This window comes from Pleurodeles waltl, chromosome 7 (genome assembly GCF_031143425.1).
Source record: "Pleurodeles waltl isolate 20211129_DDA chromosome 7, aPleWal1.hap1.20221129, whole genome shotgun sequence".
In the NCBI taxonomy this organism is placed as follows: domain Eukaryota; kingdom Metazoa; phylum Chordata; class Amphibia; order Caudata; family Salamandridae; genus Pleurodeles; species Pleurodeles waltl.
The window spans coordinates 1,435,400,588-1,435,420,322 of NC_090446.1; the positions used below are offsets into that span (position 1 = coordinate 1,435,400,588).

At 44.6% G+C, this 19,735-nt stretch overlaps 1 protein-coding gene across 2 annotated transcripts in view; it reads left to right on the forward strand.

The window, feature by feature from the left end:
* LOC138246450 (putative methyltransferase DDB_G0268948) overlaps positions 1–19,735 on the forward strand; it is a 182,185-nt gene that overhangs the window by 67,128 nt on the left and 95,322 nt on the right. For both annotated transcript variants that reach the window (XM_069201064.1, XM_069201065.1), the window contains exon 4: positions 9,400–9,560. In XM_069201064.1, the coding sequence (XP_069057165.1) occupies positions 9,400–9,560 (161 nt within the window). The remainder of the gene's footprint in view (positions 1–9,399; positions 9,561–19,735) is intronic.

The window sequence follows — 19,735 nt, forward strand, 5'->3', positions numbered from 1 at the left end:
ACCCTGGCACTAGCCAAGGTGCCCCCACATAGTTCAGGGCAATTTCCCCAGACTTTGTGAGTGCGGGTACACCATTACACGCGTGCACTACTTACAGGTGAATACTTATATGTAGCTTCACAATGGTAGCTCTGAATATGGCCATGTAACATGTCTAAGATCATGGATTTGTCCCCCCATGCCAACTCTGGTATTGGGGTGCCAAATCCATGCATCCCTGGGGCTCCACTATGGACCCCGGGTACTGCCAAACCAGCTCTCTGGGGTTTTCTCTGCAGCTACCGCTGCTGTCAACCCACAGACAGGGTTCTGCCCTCCTGGAGGCTGGGAAGCCCGGTCCCAGGAAGTCAGAACAAAGAATTTCCTCTGAGAGAGGGTGTTACACCCTCTCCCTTTGGAAATAGATGTTAAGGGCTGGGGAGGAGTAGCCTCCCCCAACCTCTGGAAATGCTTTGAAGGGCACAGATGGTGCCCTCCTTGCATAAGTCAGTATACACCGGTTCAGGGATCCCCAGCCCCTGCTCTGGCTCGAAACTGGACAAAGGAAAGGCGAGTGGCCAATCCCCTGTCCATCACCACCCCAGGGGTGATGCCCAGAGCTCCTCCAGTGTGTCCCAGACCTCTGCCATCTTGAATCCAGAGGTGTGAGGGCACAATGGAGGACTCTGAGTGGCCAGTGCAAGCAGGGGACGTCAGAGACCCCTCCTGATAGGTGCTTACCTCTCTAGGTGGCTAATCCTCCTCTGAGGGCTATTTAGGGTCTCTCTTGTGGGCTAATCCTCAGATAACGACCTGCAAGAATTCACCAGAGTTCCTCTGCATCTCCCTTTTCGACTTCTGCCAAGGATCGACCTCTGACTGTTCCAGGACACCTGCAAAACTGAACAAAGTAGCAAGAAGACTACCAGCGACATTTTAGCGCCTAATCATGCCTGGCTTTCTTGACTGTTTTCTGGTGGTGCATGCTCTGGGGGCTGCCTGCCTTCACCCTGCACTGGAAACTCCGAAGAAAACTCCTGTGGGTTGACAGAGTCTTCCCCCTGCTACCACAGGCACCAAACTTCTGCTTCACCGGTCCTCTGGGTCCCCTCTCATAGAGACGAGTGTGGTCCCTGGAACACAGGTGGTGGATCTAAGCGACCCCGACAGTCCAGTGGTCCATCTATCCAAATTTGGAGGAGGTAAGTCCTTGCCTCCCCTCTCCAGACAGTAGTCCTGTGTACTGCGTGAACTGCAGCTGCTAAGTCTTCTGTGCACTTTTGCAAGGAATCCTTCATGCACAGCCAAGCCCAGGTCCCCAGCACTCTGTCCTGCATTGCTCAACTCACTGAGTTGACCACCGGCTTCATGGGACCCTCTTTTGTAGTGTTGAGACGAAGTTTTCTTGAACCCGTGCTCAAGTACTTCTGCGGGAGCTGCTTCTTGAGCATGGGCTTTCGGTGTTGCTGAGGGCCCCCTCTGTCTCCTCTTCCAAGTGGCGACATCCTGGTCCTTCCTGGGCCCGGGCAGCACCCTTTTTCTTCAAACGCGACCTTTGCATCTAGCAAGGTTTGTTTGCAGTCGTTCTCCAAAGAAACAATGCTGCACCCTCCAGCACTCCATGGGACATCTTCTGCACAAAGGAGAAGTTCCTGGCACTTTTCGTTGTTGCAGAATCTTCAGCTTCTTCCTCCCGGAGGCAGCCATTTTGCACCTTAATCCGGGGTTTAGTGGGCTCCTGCTCCCCCGGACACTTTCATGACTCTTGGACTTGGTCCCCTTCCTTTGCAGGTCCTCAGGTTCAGGAATCCGTCTTGCAGTCTGTTGTGATCTTTGCAGAATCTCCTATCACGAGATTAGTGTGTTTTTGGGGAAGTAGTATCACTTTACTCCTACTTTTCAGGGTCTTGGGGTGGGATATCGTGGACACCTTTAGTGTTTCCTTACACTCCCAGCGACCCTCTACACACTACACTAGAATAGGGTTTCCTAAGTGGTTTGCATTCCACTTTCTTAGTATATGGTTTGTGTTGCCCCCTGGGCCTATTGCATCCTAATGTATTCCACAGTGTTTGCACTACGTTTCTAACTGTTTACTTACCTGATTTTGGTTTGTGTGTATATTTTGTGTATTTTACTTACCTCCTAAGGGAGTATATCCTCTGTGATATTTGTGGCACATTGTCACTAAAATAAAGTACCTTGATTTTTAGTAACTCTGAGTATTGTGATTCTTATTATGTAGTGCTATATGATATACATGTATGGAAGGAGCTTTGCATGTCTCCTAGTTCAGCCTAAGCTGCTCTGCTATAGCTACCTCTATCAGCCTAAGCTGCTAGAACACTACTAATCTACTAATAAGGGATAACTGATCCTGGCACAAGGTGTAAGTACCATCAGGTACCCACTATAAGTCAGGCCAGCCTCCTACAATATCTTATGGCATGGTCCCTCACCACTAAAATGTACTTATTTTCTTATCCAGTTGGAAGGTCCAGGGGATCAACAATGTCAATCCCCACCTTCTCAAAGGCATCACAAAGACAGGCAGTGGTATTAACAGAGCCTTAGGTTGCCCTTCAGGATTGTCATTGGCTTGACAGGTGGTGAAAGAGTCACAGAACTCCTTTAACATCTCAGACATCTGGAGCCTTTAAAATAGTTGACAGCCTGTCCCAGGTTGTGGCATGCCCCAAATTCCCAGCCATGGGGATATAATAGGCTATATTCAGAATGGATGCCCATATACTTTTGGGGAAGTACCAATATCTTGATGCTCCAGATTTTGGGTCCCTAGTATTAATGTATTGGGCTCTGTCCTCCCAGTATATCCTGTGGGTTCCACTACTATGCCACTGTGCATGTGCTTTACCTTGGCATTGAAGGCCTTTAGGAGTAGAAATTATTTTCTTTTTCTTGGCTGAAGTCTGTTCCGTAGAGGGCTCTCCTGTCTTTTGCAGTACAGCAAGCTCTGTCTGGCCTCTGAGGATGGGCTTCTTCTACCTTAGGGTCTTGATCCAGTCACTAAGGGTCAGGTTCCTTCAGGGTTGTGGGAACATTTGAGGAGTTTCTCTCACATCTCTTGCCCTACTTTTGGGTATGGGAGTGTGAGAAAACATGGCTGATTGCAGAGGCCCCCTAACTTTTTGCCCCCATTTTCAACTTTATGCTGGTGTTTTCCTGACTCTGATGGTGCCTGGGTACTGCTAACCAGTCCCAGGGCCTGTGCTCTGTGTAAAATGGATATGCAAATTAGGCTAATTATAATTGGCTAAGTTAACCTACCTATAAGTCCCTAGTATATGGTAGGGCATGTAGGTTTAGGGACCACAGCATAGGTGGTGCACACCTAGGTGCACTGCTGAGGTGCCCAGTGTCATTTTAAAGGCAGGCCTGCCTTGCTGGCTGCTTTTAAATTAAAGTTATATGCAAATTCGACTTTGGAATTAAAAGTACTTCCAAAGTCTTAAACTATCTTATTTTTACATATAAGTCACCCCTAAGGTGTGCCCTATGTGCCCCTAGGGCTGGGTGCCATGTAACTATAAGCAGGGACTTTATAAAAATAGATTTATAAACCCTGGTGAGGTAAAAACAGCCAAAATCGTTTTTCCCTCATTGAAGTAAATGGCCTTCATAGGCTAGAATGGGGAGACTTTGTTTTAAATTTTAAAGTCTCCTTAAATGTTGCATACCAAGAATTTGGTATCAAATTAATTGTTGTAATAAATCCCACAACTTCCAGTTGTGGGATTTAATATAACTTGTTCAGGTAAAGAGTTATAGACTTTACCTAAAAAGTTGCCAATTTCAGCCCTTCATTGTTTTTGCTGCTGTGCTCTGATTGGCCAGCCTGCAGCAGCTTAGTCAAAGCTGCCTTGATGAGGTGTGAAGTGGCCTGGCTTCACACAAAGGAATGTGCTTGGGGGAGAGAATCTCCTCTCAGCAGATGGTGAGGCAGGAAGGGGGAGGGCTGCCAAACTGGTCTTCAAAGGCAGAGAAGGACATTTGCAGCACCCAGCAACACCCCCACATCCTGCAACCCCAGACAATTAGGTCCCCCCTTGATTAGATTAGGAGAGGGCAGGAGAGGGGTGTGTTTATGATTTTTAGCCACACCAGTGGGTGGGCTCAGCCAGATGTAACCTCCAAAAATCAGATTCATCCATGTTGGATTTTTAGAGACTGTTGCCTACTGGGATGGATTTTTGCCACACTTCCCAGGAAGTGGTCATCACAGGGGGACGACCCTGTCCCTGATTGGAGAACCAGGGCCCCCCTGCTTTTCACCCAGGAGCAAGGATAAAACTGGCAGACCTGCCCCCACACCTCAGATCCCCACTAAATTTCAAGAAGAAAGAACTTAAGGAGAAGAAGGACTGCCCTGCTGGACCCCTGGCCTGCACCTGGAACCTGCACTCAGAATGACTGCACCAGCTGCACACTTGGGCTTCACCACAAGAAGGACTTTGCCTGGCTTCAACTGGTTCAAGGAGGGACTCCCTGTTTGCTACAGGTGAAAAATTGCTAAACCAGGGTCCCCTGCACCAACTCCTGAAAAAAAGCGACCAGCTGACCACTGTCCAGTGGCCAAAAAGGAGTTTGCGCCAGGTGCATTCTGGGAGTTGAAGTCGGCACCCCCCAAGGACCATCACAGAACTTCTGGACCCTTGGGGTGAGCTGAGGACCCCAAAAGAACCTTAAAAGAACATCTGGGTGAAGCCCCAGAAGTTTGGAAAAGATTTGAGAATTTTTGGAAAAAAGCTCCAGAGAGGGACCGACCCGCCGCCGAAATTCTAGCCGGCTTGCCTCAACCGCGACCCGGCCTGACTTCGTGGTTCGTCCCGGTAAAGAAAAACATCCAAAAAAGAGACTAAGTCCGAAGGTAAAAAGTTGACTAGGACCTCCCAGCCATCGTATCCGAGAAGGGCTCCATGGACGTCGGATCAAGATCTAGGTTTACCCCGGTCGAAAGATTTTCATCTCGAAAAAACGACTAAGTCCGAAGGTAAAAGTCTCCACCGAGGAAACCCACATCGCGTATCCGGACAAGGGCTCCAGGAGGTCGGATTCAACTGGCAGGTTCGTCCCGGTGAAGAAAAACTTCAAAATAAAGACTAAGGCCCTCATTCGGACCTTGGCGGGCGGCGGAGGCCGCCCGCCAAAGTCCCGCCGTCAAAATACCGTACCGCGGTCGCAAGACCGCGGCGGGTATTTTGACTTTTCCCCTGGGCTGACGGGCGGCCGCCGAAAGGCCGCCCGCCAGCCCAGGGGAAAACGACCTTCCCACCATGAAGCCGGCTCGTAATCGAGCCGGCGGAGTGGGAAGGTGCGACGGGTGCTACGGCACCCGTCGCGTATTTCACTGTCTGCTATGCAGACAGTGAAATACTAGCGGGGCCCTCTTACGGGGGCCCCTGCAGTGCCCATGCCATTGGCATGGGCACTGCAGGGGCCCCCAGGGGCCCCGCGACCCCCCCTACCGCCATCCGGTTCCCGGCGGGAGAACCGCCGGGAACTGGATGGTGGTAGGGGGGGTCGGAATCCCCTCGGCGGCGCAGCTAGCTGCTCCGCCTTGGAGGATTCCAATGGGCGGCGGTACACTGGCGGGAGACCGCCAGTGTTGCCGGTCCGACCGCGGCTTTACAGCCGCGGTCGGAATGCCCATTGGAGCACCGCCGGCTTGTCGGCGGTGCTCCTGCGTGCCGCGGCCCTGGCGGTTCTATACCGCCAGGGTCGTAATGAGGGCCTAAGTCAGAAGGTAACTTTTTAACCGAGGCCTCCCGCGACCTGTAGCCGAGCAGGGCTCCATCGCGGTCGGCCTGAAAGTTTGACTTTGCCCCGGTCGAGGTGCAACCAGATGACCCGATTGGCGCTTTTTGTTTCTAAGCGCTAGAAAAGTAATAATTCTTTAAAAAATCATATCTCCGGTTCCCCTCAACCGATTTTAATCGTTTTTGTGTCATTTTAAAGATAAAAATATAAACTATTTTTATAAATTGGTTTTGGATTTTTAAACTGTTTCCTGTGTTTTATTTAATTACTGTTTTGTGATATTTGAATGCTTTACACTTTGTCTCCTAAGTTAAGCCTTGACGCTCGTTGCCAAGCTACCAAGGGTTGAGCTGGGATTAATTTACTGAGACCTAACTGTACCTAGGTGGAGGTTAGTGGCTTGTTGCTAGGTGTAGGTACCTACCTGCCCTACCAATAACCCATTTTCCAACAGGGAGCCTAGGTCACTGTTCCAGACTCCATGCTACCCCCATTACCCTGCGATGCTGTCTGGGCCCCTACTGTCTAGGCCCTTGTGTTTCAAGGACTTTTTCCTACAGACACTCCATTGGGATGGCAGGGCTCACAGTTACCTTCTTCAGGCCAGTTAGTAACCCCTTGCTCATTCCGCAGGCTCTCTCAAAGGAGGAAAACCATTTAACTAAATCATTCACCAACACAACGCTAGGCACAATGCCCTTAGGCAGACAAGGGTTGTGTGAATCCCCTAAAGACGTCTCTTCTTTGCTACCACCAATGGCAGTGGACCTCAAGCCAAATCTCTCCTTCTTCTCCTCTAAGGCCAGTTTCTTTTCTTCCATCGTAAGTAACTGCTCTTTAGATCGGTGACATCAGCATCTAGTGAGCGTCAGAAAGCTTGGTAAGACAGCTGATGAGTGGGCGCGCACATTTTTATCCAAAAAGTCCCCTGGTGGTGATCCTAAGAAAGTGGGTCAGGCCTCCCAATAGGGGAAAAAGAGGAAAACCTGGCTTATGACAGGAGCCAGTGGAGAGATTTTAGCCATGATTCAGCTGAAAATAGCATGATTGACACACAAAGCCCTGTACCATGTTGAACCCAGATCCGTGGCAGAGCTCACAATGCAGAAGACAGCTGCTCCCTCCAAGCCCCAGCATCCTTCAGCTGGAATCGCAAAGATTAAAAAAAGAAAACCTATGCCTGCACATTCACTTAATCTGCTCAAGGATATGGAAATCCCTCCTTATCAAGGTTTGGTCAAATCCATCAAGCTCCATTTTCAAGAATGAAATCAAATTCCATGAAACAGGTTCCTAACTTAAAGATCTGGTCTAGAGAACACTTCCATATGGTTTGTCACCTGTGGCCCTTTTCACTGTGAAGTAACTTTCGCTAGTGTCATACATTGGCCAGCCAGGATAATAACCAATAAAAAAAAACGATTGTTTTACACGTCTATTGTTAAATAATGTTAGACCTGACAGCCTTAGGGTGGTCATCCCCCAACTTGTATCCTGCCTCCCTCCAGTTTTCTGATCCTGTTTTTGCTGGTTTTAGGACTCTGTGCACTTTAGCACTGCTGACCAGTGCTAATGTGCATGTGCTTACTCCACTAAACATGGTAACACTGGTTCCTACCCAATTGGTATTTAATTTACCTGTAAGTCCCTTGTATAGTGCGCTAGAGGTGCCCAGGGCCTGTAAATGAAATGCTACTAGTGGGCCTGTAGCACTGATTGTGCCACCCATGTTAGTAGCCCCGTAAAAATGGCTCAGGCCTGCCATTGCAAGGGCTGTGTGTGCAGTTTCGCTGTCATTTCAACTTGGCATTTAAAACTACTTGCCAAGGTTTAAACTCCCTTTTTCCACATGCAAGCCACCCCTAAGGTTTCTCTCTACTGCGAGCCCTTCTCCTTTCATAGGCTAGCATTAAAACTGCCTATATATACTTTTAAGTGGTAGATTTTGATCTGAAAGGAATAGCCCTGTCATACTTAGTCTGGCCAGAATGGTAATAGAACATACTGCTTGCTGGTGAAGTTGACTTTAATATTAGAAAAGCCACTTTTAGAAAGTGGGCATTTCTCTGCACTTACTGCCATGTGTGCCTTACAGCCTGTCTCCAATCCACGTCTGGCCTATGCTGGTTGACAGCTCCCCCTATGCAATCCACACAGACAGCCATAAACACAGGACACTCAGTCACATCTGCATTCATCTGCATACTGAATGGATGTGTCGCCTTGTAGCATGGAAAGAAATGACGCATTGTCTGTGCCGTGCCGGAAATCCAACACAGTGCCTTTGTTTTCAATGAATCTCCTCAGAACCAAGGCTGCGCTGCTGTAAACTGAAGCATCACCTTGCAGTGTGGGAAGAAACAATGCATCATCTGTGCCGCACCAGAAAATCTGATTCAGTGCCTTTTTTTTTACACATCTCCTCCTGTGCGACTCCATGTGACGTTATTTTTGGCGCATCCTAGGTACTGTGTGTTGCAAGGATACAACCACTGATTCTTAAGGATTAAGACTCATTTAAACCTTTAAAAAGTGCTATCTTGACTTGTGCATAAAGGATTTTTGTCATTTTGTATTATTTTATTCAGCTAAATATTATCTATTTATCTGAACTGGTGTGGAGTACTTGTTGTGGTGTTTTCACTGTGTTACAGTATGAGTTATTGCACACATACCTTACACATTGCCTTCTAAGTTACGCCTGCCTGGTCTCTGCCAAGCTACCAGAGGGAGAGCACAGGATACTTTATGTTGTGTAGTTACTTACCCTGACTAGGATTGTGGTCCCTACTTTGACATGGGTGTATTCCTATGCCAACTAGTGACCCAATTTCTAACAAATATGTTATGGATATTTTGACTGTATATGATTTTTCTATGTACAGCTTCTGATAGAGGTTGGGTCATTTTTGTTCTATATAAAACTCTCCAAATAAAAAAAAATGCAACTTATATCAGTGGATCTTCAATTATTTAGTAATATTTCATTTATGTACATCCATTACAATCCTATTCCCTTACTTTGGAGCTTAAATGTATATGACTAAGATCCACTCATTCGTATATTTTGGCTCATGTCTTGAGAATGCAGAAAAATGTTAAGCTCTTAAATACATGTATTGGTTCTTGAGAAATGTGAATGTGGATTTGTGACAAAATCATTAACTTGAGGAGTACATTAGGTGTCTACTAAACTCTAAAGATATTGTAAGGTCTATGAAACGTTCTTTCGTAAATACACGTTAACACTTTATGTTTTCATATGTAAGAAGTAAAAGCTATACATAATAATCTTGTATAAATGCAGTTAATTCATGTTATTAGTGCCTCACAAGCAAGGCAAGCCGTCATTTTTTTTCACAACCTTCACCAGTGGCTTGCAGATGTTCCGTGCTCTCCAATACAAAAGTGAAAATACAAAGAAAATAATATATCACCAGAATTCGGCAACATGCTATGAAATCATAGAGAAGCTGTCTGAAATTTGCTCGCATTTCATTGTAGGAGGTTGAGAGAGATCACATTGAAACTAAAATATGAATCTTGACATAAACCTACTGAAATGTGACCCCGCTGTATATGCATTCTGCATAGAATGAACCTGCCTCACATAATGTTCTTTAATCTGTCATTGTTTAACAGAAAGGGAAGCCGTTTGAGCTGGCAGTGGATGTTGGCTGTGGCACTGGATCGAGCACTCGTGTATTGGCCTCACATTTCCAAAAGGTGGTTGGGATGGACATCAGTGAGGCTCAGCTCCAAGAAGCTAAAAATGTTGGCTTTTCCCCCAATGTGTCATATGTGTAAGTTGAACATAAACATAACTAGATAGTAACTTTTTTCAGATTAACAAAATGCCATAATGAACTTTTCTCACAGAAATTATATGTGGAGAATATATTGTTTTTATACACAGAACAATTTCATTTCAGACATTAAACATAGACTTCTTAGAGTTCATTAGTACTACAAAAACTGTTTGAGGGCCTTGTTAAAATCATTTATGTACACTGGAAATAGTACTGCATAGGCATTCCTTTACCTACTCTTCCATCTTTTACATACCTTTGTTAATCAGTCCTGAAATGTCAAACTCCCTACTAGTAAAAGTGCCAGAGGCAACAGTATTTTCTGTCTGTGAAAATTGTATATGATAAAGTCCCATTTTAGATGCTCTGGGGACACATCACAAAGGGATTTAGGAGTGTGTAGAACACTATATGATTACGACTTTCCAAACTAAAAAATGCCTTTGTGAATAGGTTCCATTGAATCCATATAGAAAACGATCTGTATCAAAGGACATTTTTGTACGTTTAGATGAAAAGGCCATATTTAGCAACTGTAGTAATGGATTGTGACACAGAATAATTATTCATTCCTATAGTGATATAAACTGTGATGAGTAAAGGATCATGAGAGGTGCACAGGGAGCATAAAGATAACCATCTATTATTGCAAATCTGTATGGCCCTTATATCGCTCATGAAATAATATTCACTTTAGGAAATCGTAAATTGAAGAAAATAATACATCTCAATGTGTTTTCTTAAATAGAATGTATGAATAAGCATTCCGTAGAAGTACTGGCAATTTGCACACTGACCTACTGAATGCATTAATATTTTGCACACTGACCTGTATACTAATATGTTGGTTCTTAAAATATAGAATAGTAGTGGGTCGCAATTCGAACTACCTCATTAGTATTCATTGGCTTCATTTATAAGCATAGTAGCCTGCTGGGGTAAGCAGACCACTTTGTCTATGATGGCTTTTAAATAATATATATGTTTTTAAAAATGCAGCCCATGTACTCTTAAAAAACTTCCCATGGGGACCCCATCAATTTTGGAATAACTTACCACCATCTTTAAGGAGGTGGTAAATTATTAACCTGATTTTTGCGTCAGAACATTAATTCATACTGCAAGGAATGTATGCCCATACTACATACCTCAAGGAATGAACATTTAACACGCCCCTTTCAAATACCAATATGGTATGTATTCCCTAACCCAAATTCTGATTCAGTGACCTGTTACTGAATTACAATTTGAGTTATGTAAATACAAGAATGCCTTTTGTGGATGCAAAGGCTCTAATTTTATGAATCAGAACCTTTCCAACCATAAAATAGCTTTGTACATAAGGTCCTAGGTGCTTGTAAGGTGAGTGAGTTTGCATGTCATTGTTGATCCTCTGTATTAGATGCCTGAAAACAGTTTGGATACTACTGGAACTCAATATATACTTCATTGCAAGTCTCTTTTTCAATGCAGGACTCGGATGAAGGAAATTACAACAATTTCCATTTTTACAGAAATTCTCAATGATGTCAGTTGTGCCAGTGATATGAGAATTAACCTTTGCAGTCAAGATGTGCTATTTATTATGTTATCTGTGATTCACATTTTATCCGGAGGAGTGGGCTAAGAACTAGATTGTAATGTTTGTCTCAGCACCACAAACCAAATTCATATATGCAATTTTATAAAGTTAAACTGCACAGTCTCATGTTTTAATGCCCTAGTCTCAAGATATCACCTGCTTCCACTCACACCCTGGTTACTACAGTATGGTCTCAACCATCCCTTTCACAGTAGAATGTTCCATGTTGAAGCACCTGACATTTGAGATGATACTGCTCATGTAATGATTTCTGAAAATGAAAGCACTGCATTGAAAGGAAAGGAAGGTCTGCACTACATCAAATGCCAAAGCAATGTGTGATGTCAGGAGCAATGCAGTGGCATAATTAGGGTTGCATAGCTTATCACTACTTGGAAATTCTTGTACAGAGCCATTATTTACCTTAAGACTTGATGTATGTCTATGCAGAGGCAGCAATATGAATAATCTTCATTGAACCTGTAGCAATTCAATTAATTCACCCAAATATTTTAAGAGTTCTTTGCTCGCACCACATTATATACATTCACCATGACTGTCACAGGAATCCCTAGCATGACTTTGGAAGTAATTGAGGAACTAAAGGTCTCATTATGAGTTTGGCGGTCGGATAAGCTCACCGCCAAACTCAAGGGGGTGAGGAACCTGTCAACCCGGCTGCCTCACCCAATGGTGTATAACGATGTCCCCACCTGGCTGACCGGCAGGAACATCGTATTATGACATTCCTGCCAGTCAGCATGGCGGGAACACTACTTAAGGGATCCAAGGCCAATACCGTATCACACCAGCACCCTCGGAATATGCACTGTCGGCAAAGCACTGTTCCAGAGATGCTGGGCAGGGGGGCCAGAGGGGCCAGAGGGTCCAGGGGGTCAAGAGTGTTGGCAGTGCAAGGGCCCCCCTGTGGCCGCCTGCACTGTGTTTCAGCAGGCCTTTTCATGACAGGGTTCCAGCCAGGAAAAGTCTGGGGGAAACTGGACTTGTGATCAGAGCGGTGGCGCTGAACTCAGCCACACTTTGACCGCAGACCACCAACTCTGACCGCTGTCAGCCCGTCAGTAACCATGTTCCTGGCGTGGATGGTGGTCACCCGGCAGTCCAACAACCAGGATGATAATGTGGTGGTCGGACTGCCAGGAGTGTGGCGGTCCCACCGCCACTGCAGCATTGGCGGACCTAGGACTGCAAATGTCGTAATAAGGCTCTAATTCATTAAAAGACACCAAAATAAAATAGAAAAATACACGCCCGTACTAGCCAACCAAATCTCAAATCTGTACCAGAAGGCTTCCTGCAATCTAGCACAGAGAGGCACTCACTATTCTGAACTATATTTTGCCATATACATCACTCATCTTTAATTACCACAGGGACTATACAACACACATACAGTGAACAGATTTTGTTGCAGAAAGCAAACTATGATCAAGTATTTGGCTTTTGGCAACTCAGTAAACAAACCTAACATTCCCTTCAAGCTGAGCAAGCCAAACTATCCAGGGCAGACTCTTGAATGAAAATGTCAGTTCATTTCCATAACCAGTTATAAACAGTACATTAATTCATGTTGTTTTAACAAATGTGCATCCAAATTATGCATGAATTATGCATGAAACACTTCTTTGCACAGCACATTTAGCAAAAAGTGTAATTTACTAGTTTCTGTAATATTTTAGTGGCACAAGAGGGACCTAAATAACCTTGAACAGTCCTCCCCATAAAAATATGAAGGGGCATATTTATAATGCCCTAGTGCCACCTTGTGCCACATGAACGGCATTATTTTTTATTTTAATGTGGCCCAACGAGGCCGAAATCCCTGTGCAGTAATGCATGCATTGCGCCACTCTGTAACCCTTTGCGCTACATTATGCCTGCGGCATGCATAATGTATGCAAAGGGGGCGTTCCCCCATTAGGGGAGCCAGGAAAATGACATAAGAAAATCTCTGAGATTTCCTTTTGCCATTTTTTACGGCACTTTTATTGCATACTCAAGAGCAGGCATTAAAAGGGGGCTTCCATTTTTTAGAATGGGGCCCTATAGACTCTGCATGAGTAGCGCCAATATTTTGGCACTACTCCTGCAGAGTACATCAATAGCGTCATTAGAAATTATGCTATTGCCCCCTACCCTGCGCCATGGCACACACATGGTGGCGGTAAGGGGATGCTAAGGGACGACGGGAAAGTGGTGCTGCACTTGGTGCAGCAACACTTTCCATAAATCTCCCCCGAAGTCTCTTCTGTTGTGAAGAATAGAAACTCTTTTTGTATCTGCACTTAGTTAATTACTTTTGAAAGTGGACTATTGTTAGGGGCAGATAGGTACTAAACTTAGCAATAGTCCACAATCCTCCCCTACATCCAGTCAATGCCTTAATAAATTAATCCTTGCTCAACCCTTGGTAGCATGGCCCACGAGCAATTAGGCTTAATTTAGGAGACAGGTGTGTATAGAATTTAATATCAAACAGTAAATAAGTAAAACACAACACACATTAAAAATCCAACACCACTTTATAAAAACAGGACATATTGTTATCTTTAAAATGACACCAAAATAGTCAATGTAGAGAATCAGAGATATGAATTTTCAAAGATTAAAAGTAAAACTAGTGCTTTGACGCAAATAGCAATAGCGCTCAAAGGGATTAAAAAAGGTCTCACTGGACATGGACAAAGTCCAGAGTTGAGTCCACCCACGATGTAACACTTTTACACTTACTTTCAAAAGAGGTTCTTGATTTAGGAACATGGTCCACAGCACCAGTCAAGGGTTCAGAGGCTCTGGTTTGCCTCTACAGCTCCCACATTTCACTTCTTCAACTTATGGATCTTCTTACAACAGTTGCTCCAAACGTCTGCATTTTCTTCAAGAGGTTTTTTGGGTCCTTGAAGCATCCACAAACTTGATCCCAGGTTCCAAAACCTCTGATTTGATCTATGGGATTTGGGACTACAGTTCCGAGGATGCACTTGGTGAGAATCCTCGAATGACTACTCTTCTTGCAGGAGTTAATGCAAGGAACACTGGTCAGCTCCTTTGTACCTGAAGCTTACAGAGACTCCACTCCTGGAGTTGCAGAAGCAAGGCAAAGTCCTTTTCTTGGTGAAGCCCAAAGTGTGCAGCTGATGCAGTCCATGTGGGTACAGTCCTTCAGGTGCCGACCAGGGGTTCAGCAGGACAGTCCTTCTTCTCCATTATCTTTTTCCAGCAAAGATGTTATGGGTGACATATGTAAAAATAAGATTGTTTAGGTCTTTGGAAGTGCTTTTAGTTCCAAAGTCGAATTGGCAGAAGTTGAGGGGGCATGAGGCATCCTTTTGTTGGAGTATCCTGGCTGGGAGCTATCAGGAGCCTTACACGTAATTGCAATGCAGGGAAAACAAAGGCGCACAGCTTATATCTTCACAGGCACTTAAGAAAGGCATGCCTTTGGCTTTGTTGAATCCATGTATATAAGACATATGCATGCGCTGTAAGAATGTCAGATATGTTGGTCTTTACCAGTATTTACATAAATAACATTATAACTACCACTGTTTAATTCTTTTATAGCTCTGTAGCCCTATTAATCCCATTGCAGGGTATCAAGGCAGTTTACATAACATATACATATTGTAGACTGACAATAAAATATATGTTTGTCAATCAATGTACAGGATGTGTTGAATAACACAGTGAGGGTTAGAAGATGTAGGAGTCGCATGTCCTTCATAGCTCAATGTGCTATAAAAGAGGGATTACAATTTATTATGCCAAGTAAAAAAAAGAAGGATCTTTGTGTTAAAAGCAGTAACCCTCAAACCCATTTACATAAAATTAAAAATATGTTATTTGTGTGTTACATAACATGCTTTGCAAGATAAATATTAGCCCTGTAGAGTGCTGTGGTTCAAAAAGTGGGACTAGACAAAACACAGATCTCTCAGGAAATACCTTAACCTCCAGAATTGTTTTACCGTTTTTATTATTACCTGAGATTTAATTGCCACACAAAGATCTCTGGAACAGGTACCTTAACCCATAAGATATTTTTTAATGCAGACTTTGCAACCAATACAGCAACCAATACAGCATATCAGATTTACTGCCACATTTCTCCTTGTTGCCAGTTTCTTTTTGACAGAGTTTTAAAAATGAAATGTAAAAGTTGAGGCCCAAATTGTGCATCAGGGTTGAGTAATGATTTTGTCACAACCCCGATGCAAAATCTCATTTGATACATTTTGTAATGTGCTCAAATGTACTCATGATAGGTTTGCTAAACATATGTGTGAGGTCTTAATATCTGATGTCACTTCTTGCATGTCAGTGCCTGTGATGGTTTGTGATGGCACTTTCTGTGATTCCACGTGCAATGTCACACGCTGTGATATTATGCACCACGATGTCACTTGCATACTGTCTAACATGGATAATCCCTAATTCTTTTTTAGAACTTGTGCCCTGCAAATAATACAAGTCTAAATAAATATATGGTCTATTTACTGTCAAAAATAAACTGGAAGGTTCCAGGTAAAGTTCCACCTAAGGGTTCCTACTGGGATTGGATAAACATGTTGTTTTTATATTATGCTTGTTAAAATTGTAAAAAAAATTTTTTTTTTAACCTTTTTTACCTTCTGTACTTTAACATACATAATGGCTTTGCTGTTGGACCTCACGGTGTGGATAACAGCCTTGGTCCTTTGAGCCCGGTAAAATTCCTTGCAAAATCTTTGGTCCCAAACATACACTCCCCCACCATCCCAGCCCAGCAGTCCATTAGTCCAGTAGCTTCAGGCGTGGAGCAGGCCTAGTGCTCACGTGGGGCATACAGAGGGGGCATCGGAGCAGCAGAGCATGCATTGCAGTAAGGGCTCAGGCACTTGGGGTTTTCCACCATGAATGGCAGCAGCCAGCAGTGGGTTGGTGCAGCTTGTTTGCTCAGAGTCAGCTGCCCACCTACTATTTTTTTCCCTTCCTACATGTCACGCCCACTGTCCATCACCCCCATCCCATGCTCAACTATTTGTCTGCGGCCCAACCCAGTACTGAGCCCATTTTTCCATCACTCCTTTCTCTAATCTTGCGACAGACTCAGTGCTTCATTATTCAATCGTCTCTGCGGGACTCCGGGAAGAATTAACAAGTGGAACTAGCCACCTACTAAGAATTTTTTTTAGCATTTAGTGAGCAGGAAAATACTCTTTTACAAGGTGTTGTGCCCCCTGCATCTATCGGATCTTACTATAAACTTCATTCGGCCCCATAATGCATGCCAAGCTAGCAGCGGACTACTAAAGTGAGGCGGCATTCGCAACACCACACAATACCCAAATTAACAAGCAATAGGTCTTGCATTTTCTTGAGTTAGAGCTCCTGGCATTCTTAATTCATAACTGGACTTTTCTATTCACATAAATTGGTCAACCCTGCCTCATAATTTCGTCTTTTTCTTTCATGTAATTCCAGAGACCCATCATTTAACTAAAGCACTTCCATTTACCTTCTTCCTCTATCTTAAAACATATACAATTATCATATAAACCTTTATCAGAAATACGTTTTTGACATTAGAGTGTAATGCTCAAAACACCATAACAAAAATATAATTTGATACGGATTGGAGGGTGAAAGGAAAGAGGGAGTCGGGAGTAAAGATGGAGAGGACAAGTGGTGTGGTAACGGTGTCATGGGCCCTGGAGTAAGAAAGTAAAATGGTTGACTGGAATTTTGGTTGGAAAATACAGCAGTAATTAGAGTTGAATGAGGTCCATAGGTCTCTGTGCCCTACTGACACTGCACCTGTTGCTCCATTGATAACTAGACTTCAGGAGAGAATGTGGATGGGGCAGAAAAAGAGAAGCAAAAGGAATGCAACAGACAAAAGGAAAAGAGGGAAGGGGGCGCAAAGAAATATAAGAAAGAAGGGAAAGAAAGAACGAGAAAATTAAAACACAACTAAGAGAAGTAATAGTGCAAACGTGTGAGACAAAGAAAAAAGGGAAGCAAACAAAAGCTAAAGAGGAAAAATAATGAAAGAAGTGTAAAAAAAAAGAGAAAAATGAACATTAGAGAAAAAAGAGAGATAAAGAGAGAAATAAGCAGTGAAGGAAATAGGGCATGTATGTACTGACACATTTCCCACAGACACAGAATGGAAAAAGCACTTTGACACTTCGGGTCCCAACAAGTCACTTGTGGCTTCCACATATACACGGGGAAAAGAGGGATTTATAGTAAAATATGAATTGACCGATAAAGATAAGAAAAACACCAGAGAAAGGAAGGAAGAAGGATCTAAAAAAAGGTGAAAGTACACATATCGACTCAATGGAAAGAACAAATAAAAAATACAAAGAAGGGAAGAGAAAAAATAGTGATAGAATGACCGCCTGATGAAGAAAAAAGAGAGGAACGAAACAAGGAAATAAATATTTAAGTTTTTGCAATTTTGAAAGAGGAGGTACCAAGAGGAAGAGGGAAATAAAAAGGGGAGGAGTAAAACTAAACAGTTGACAGAAAGAGCAAAGCTGTTAATCTGTGGAATTTAAGAGCTGGAAAGAGAAAAGTGGGGGAGAAAGAAAACATTGAGAGTAAACACAGTAAAGTAAAGAACGGAGTGAGATAGGTGAAACAGACCTTCCCAAATAAAGATGGAAGCTAATAATAGATTTAATTGGCTCCCCCACATCCCCAAACAGACATCAGATTGTGAAACAGCAGAGAGCACTGCAGAATAGCAGGAGGTGCATTAGCAGGAGGTGCATTATGTGAACCCCAATACAGAAATATTGGGGTGCTTCAGATCAGGATTGGGGGTATAGACAGAGCTGTGTCCAGGCCCATTGCTGGAATAACAGAAATGCAGCGGGTGAGGAATGACAAACGGAGCCCTGTGTAATTCCTGGTATTAAAATAATTGGGTGATGCAGGTTAGAGTTGAGGTGCACCAACAGAGTTGTATGTGGGCTTCAGTAGTGGAATAGTAACAGATACACAAAGTCAGAAGTGAAGTATGTTAAAGGAGCTATGTGTGGACCTAGTATTGGCGTGCCAGTGTTGCTGAGTGTTAGCTTGGAGGTGCCCTGGTGAAGCTGCAAGTGGAGCCCAGCATGGGAGTGGCATTGCCTCTGAACCCCAGAAGTGAGGAGCCCTGAAGGGCATGTGTGTGAGCCTTAGTACTGAGAAGAAATGTGCACTGAATGTTAGAAGTGATGGATTCTGGTAGAGCTATGGTGGTTCCCATCAACAGTGGTGTTGAATGTTAGACTTGAGGTACACTGGCTGAGCTGTGTTTTGATCTTTTGGGTCCAGTATTGGCTTGGCAGTGGGACTCAATATTAGAATTGAGCTGCTGTAATAGAACTGTATGTGAGTGGGGTCCCATCATAGGAAAGGAAGTGATCTTGCTGGAGTAGAACTGAGGTGCAATGATGGACCTGGGCCCATGGTCCCAGTACTGGAATAGAAGAGTGTACTGACTGTAAGAACTGAGGTGCTCTGGCCGACAGCATGTGTGGGGTTCTGGCATGGGCATTGCTGAGGGCTTGGAGTGTGTGCACTGAGGTGCACTGATGGAGCAGCACCTGAGATCCCAGTACTGAAACAGCAGAGTGTACCAACTGTGAGAACTGAGGTCCTCTGGCAGATGGTGTGTATGAGGTTCTGGCACAGCTGAGGGGCTTCGAGTGTGTGAACTGAGGTGCACTGATGGAGCTGTGCGTGAGGTCCCACTACTGGAACAGAAGAGTGTACTGACTGTAAGAACTGAGGTGTTCTGGCAGCAGCATGTGTGGTTCTGGCACTGGCACAGAAGAGGGCTTAGAGTGTGAGAAGTGAGGTGCAGAGTGTACTGACTGTAAGAACTGAGGTGTTCTGGCAGACAGCATGTGGGGTTCTAGCACTGGCAAAGCTGAGGGTTTGGAGTGTGTGAATTGAGGTGCACTTTTGGAGCTGTGCGTGAGGTCCCAGTACCGGAAAAGCAGTGGGTATTGACAGTAAGAATTGAGGTGCTCCTGCTAACAGTGTGTGGGGTTCTGGCACTGGCACAGCTGTGTGCTTGGAGTGTGTGTATGGAGGTGGACTTCTGGAGCTGTGACTGGGACCTCAGTATGGAACAGAAGTGGGCACTATTACTAAGGATTGGGGAGCAGCAGTGTTTACTGACTGCAGGGACAGATGTGCTCTGGCAGACAGCATGTGTGGGGTTCCAGGCACTGGCACGGCTAAGGGCTTGGAGTGTGTGAATTGTGGTGCACTGATGAAGCTCTGCCCGAGGTCCCAGTACTGGAGCAGCAGAGTACACTGACTGCAAGAACTGAGGTGCTCTGGCAGATGTGTGCACTGAGGTGAACTTATGGAGCTGCACCCGAGGTCCCATTACTGGAGCGGCAGAGTTTACTGACTGCAAGAACCGAGGTGCCCTGGCAGACGGCATGAGTGGAGTTCCTGACACTGGCATGGATGGGAGCTTGGAGTGTGTGAACTGAGGTGCACTGATGGAGCTGCACCCAGGGTCCCCGTACTGGAGCAGCAGAGTGTACTGACTGCAAGAACTGAGGTGCTCCGGCAG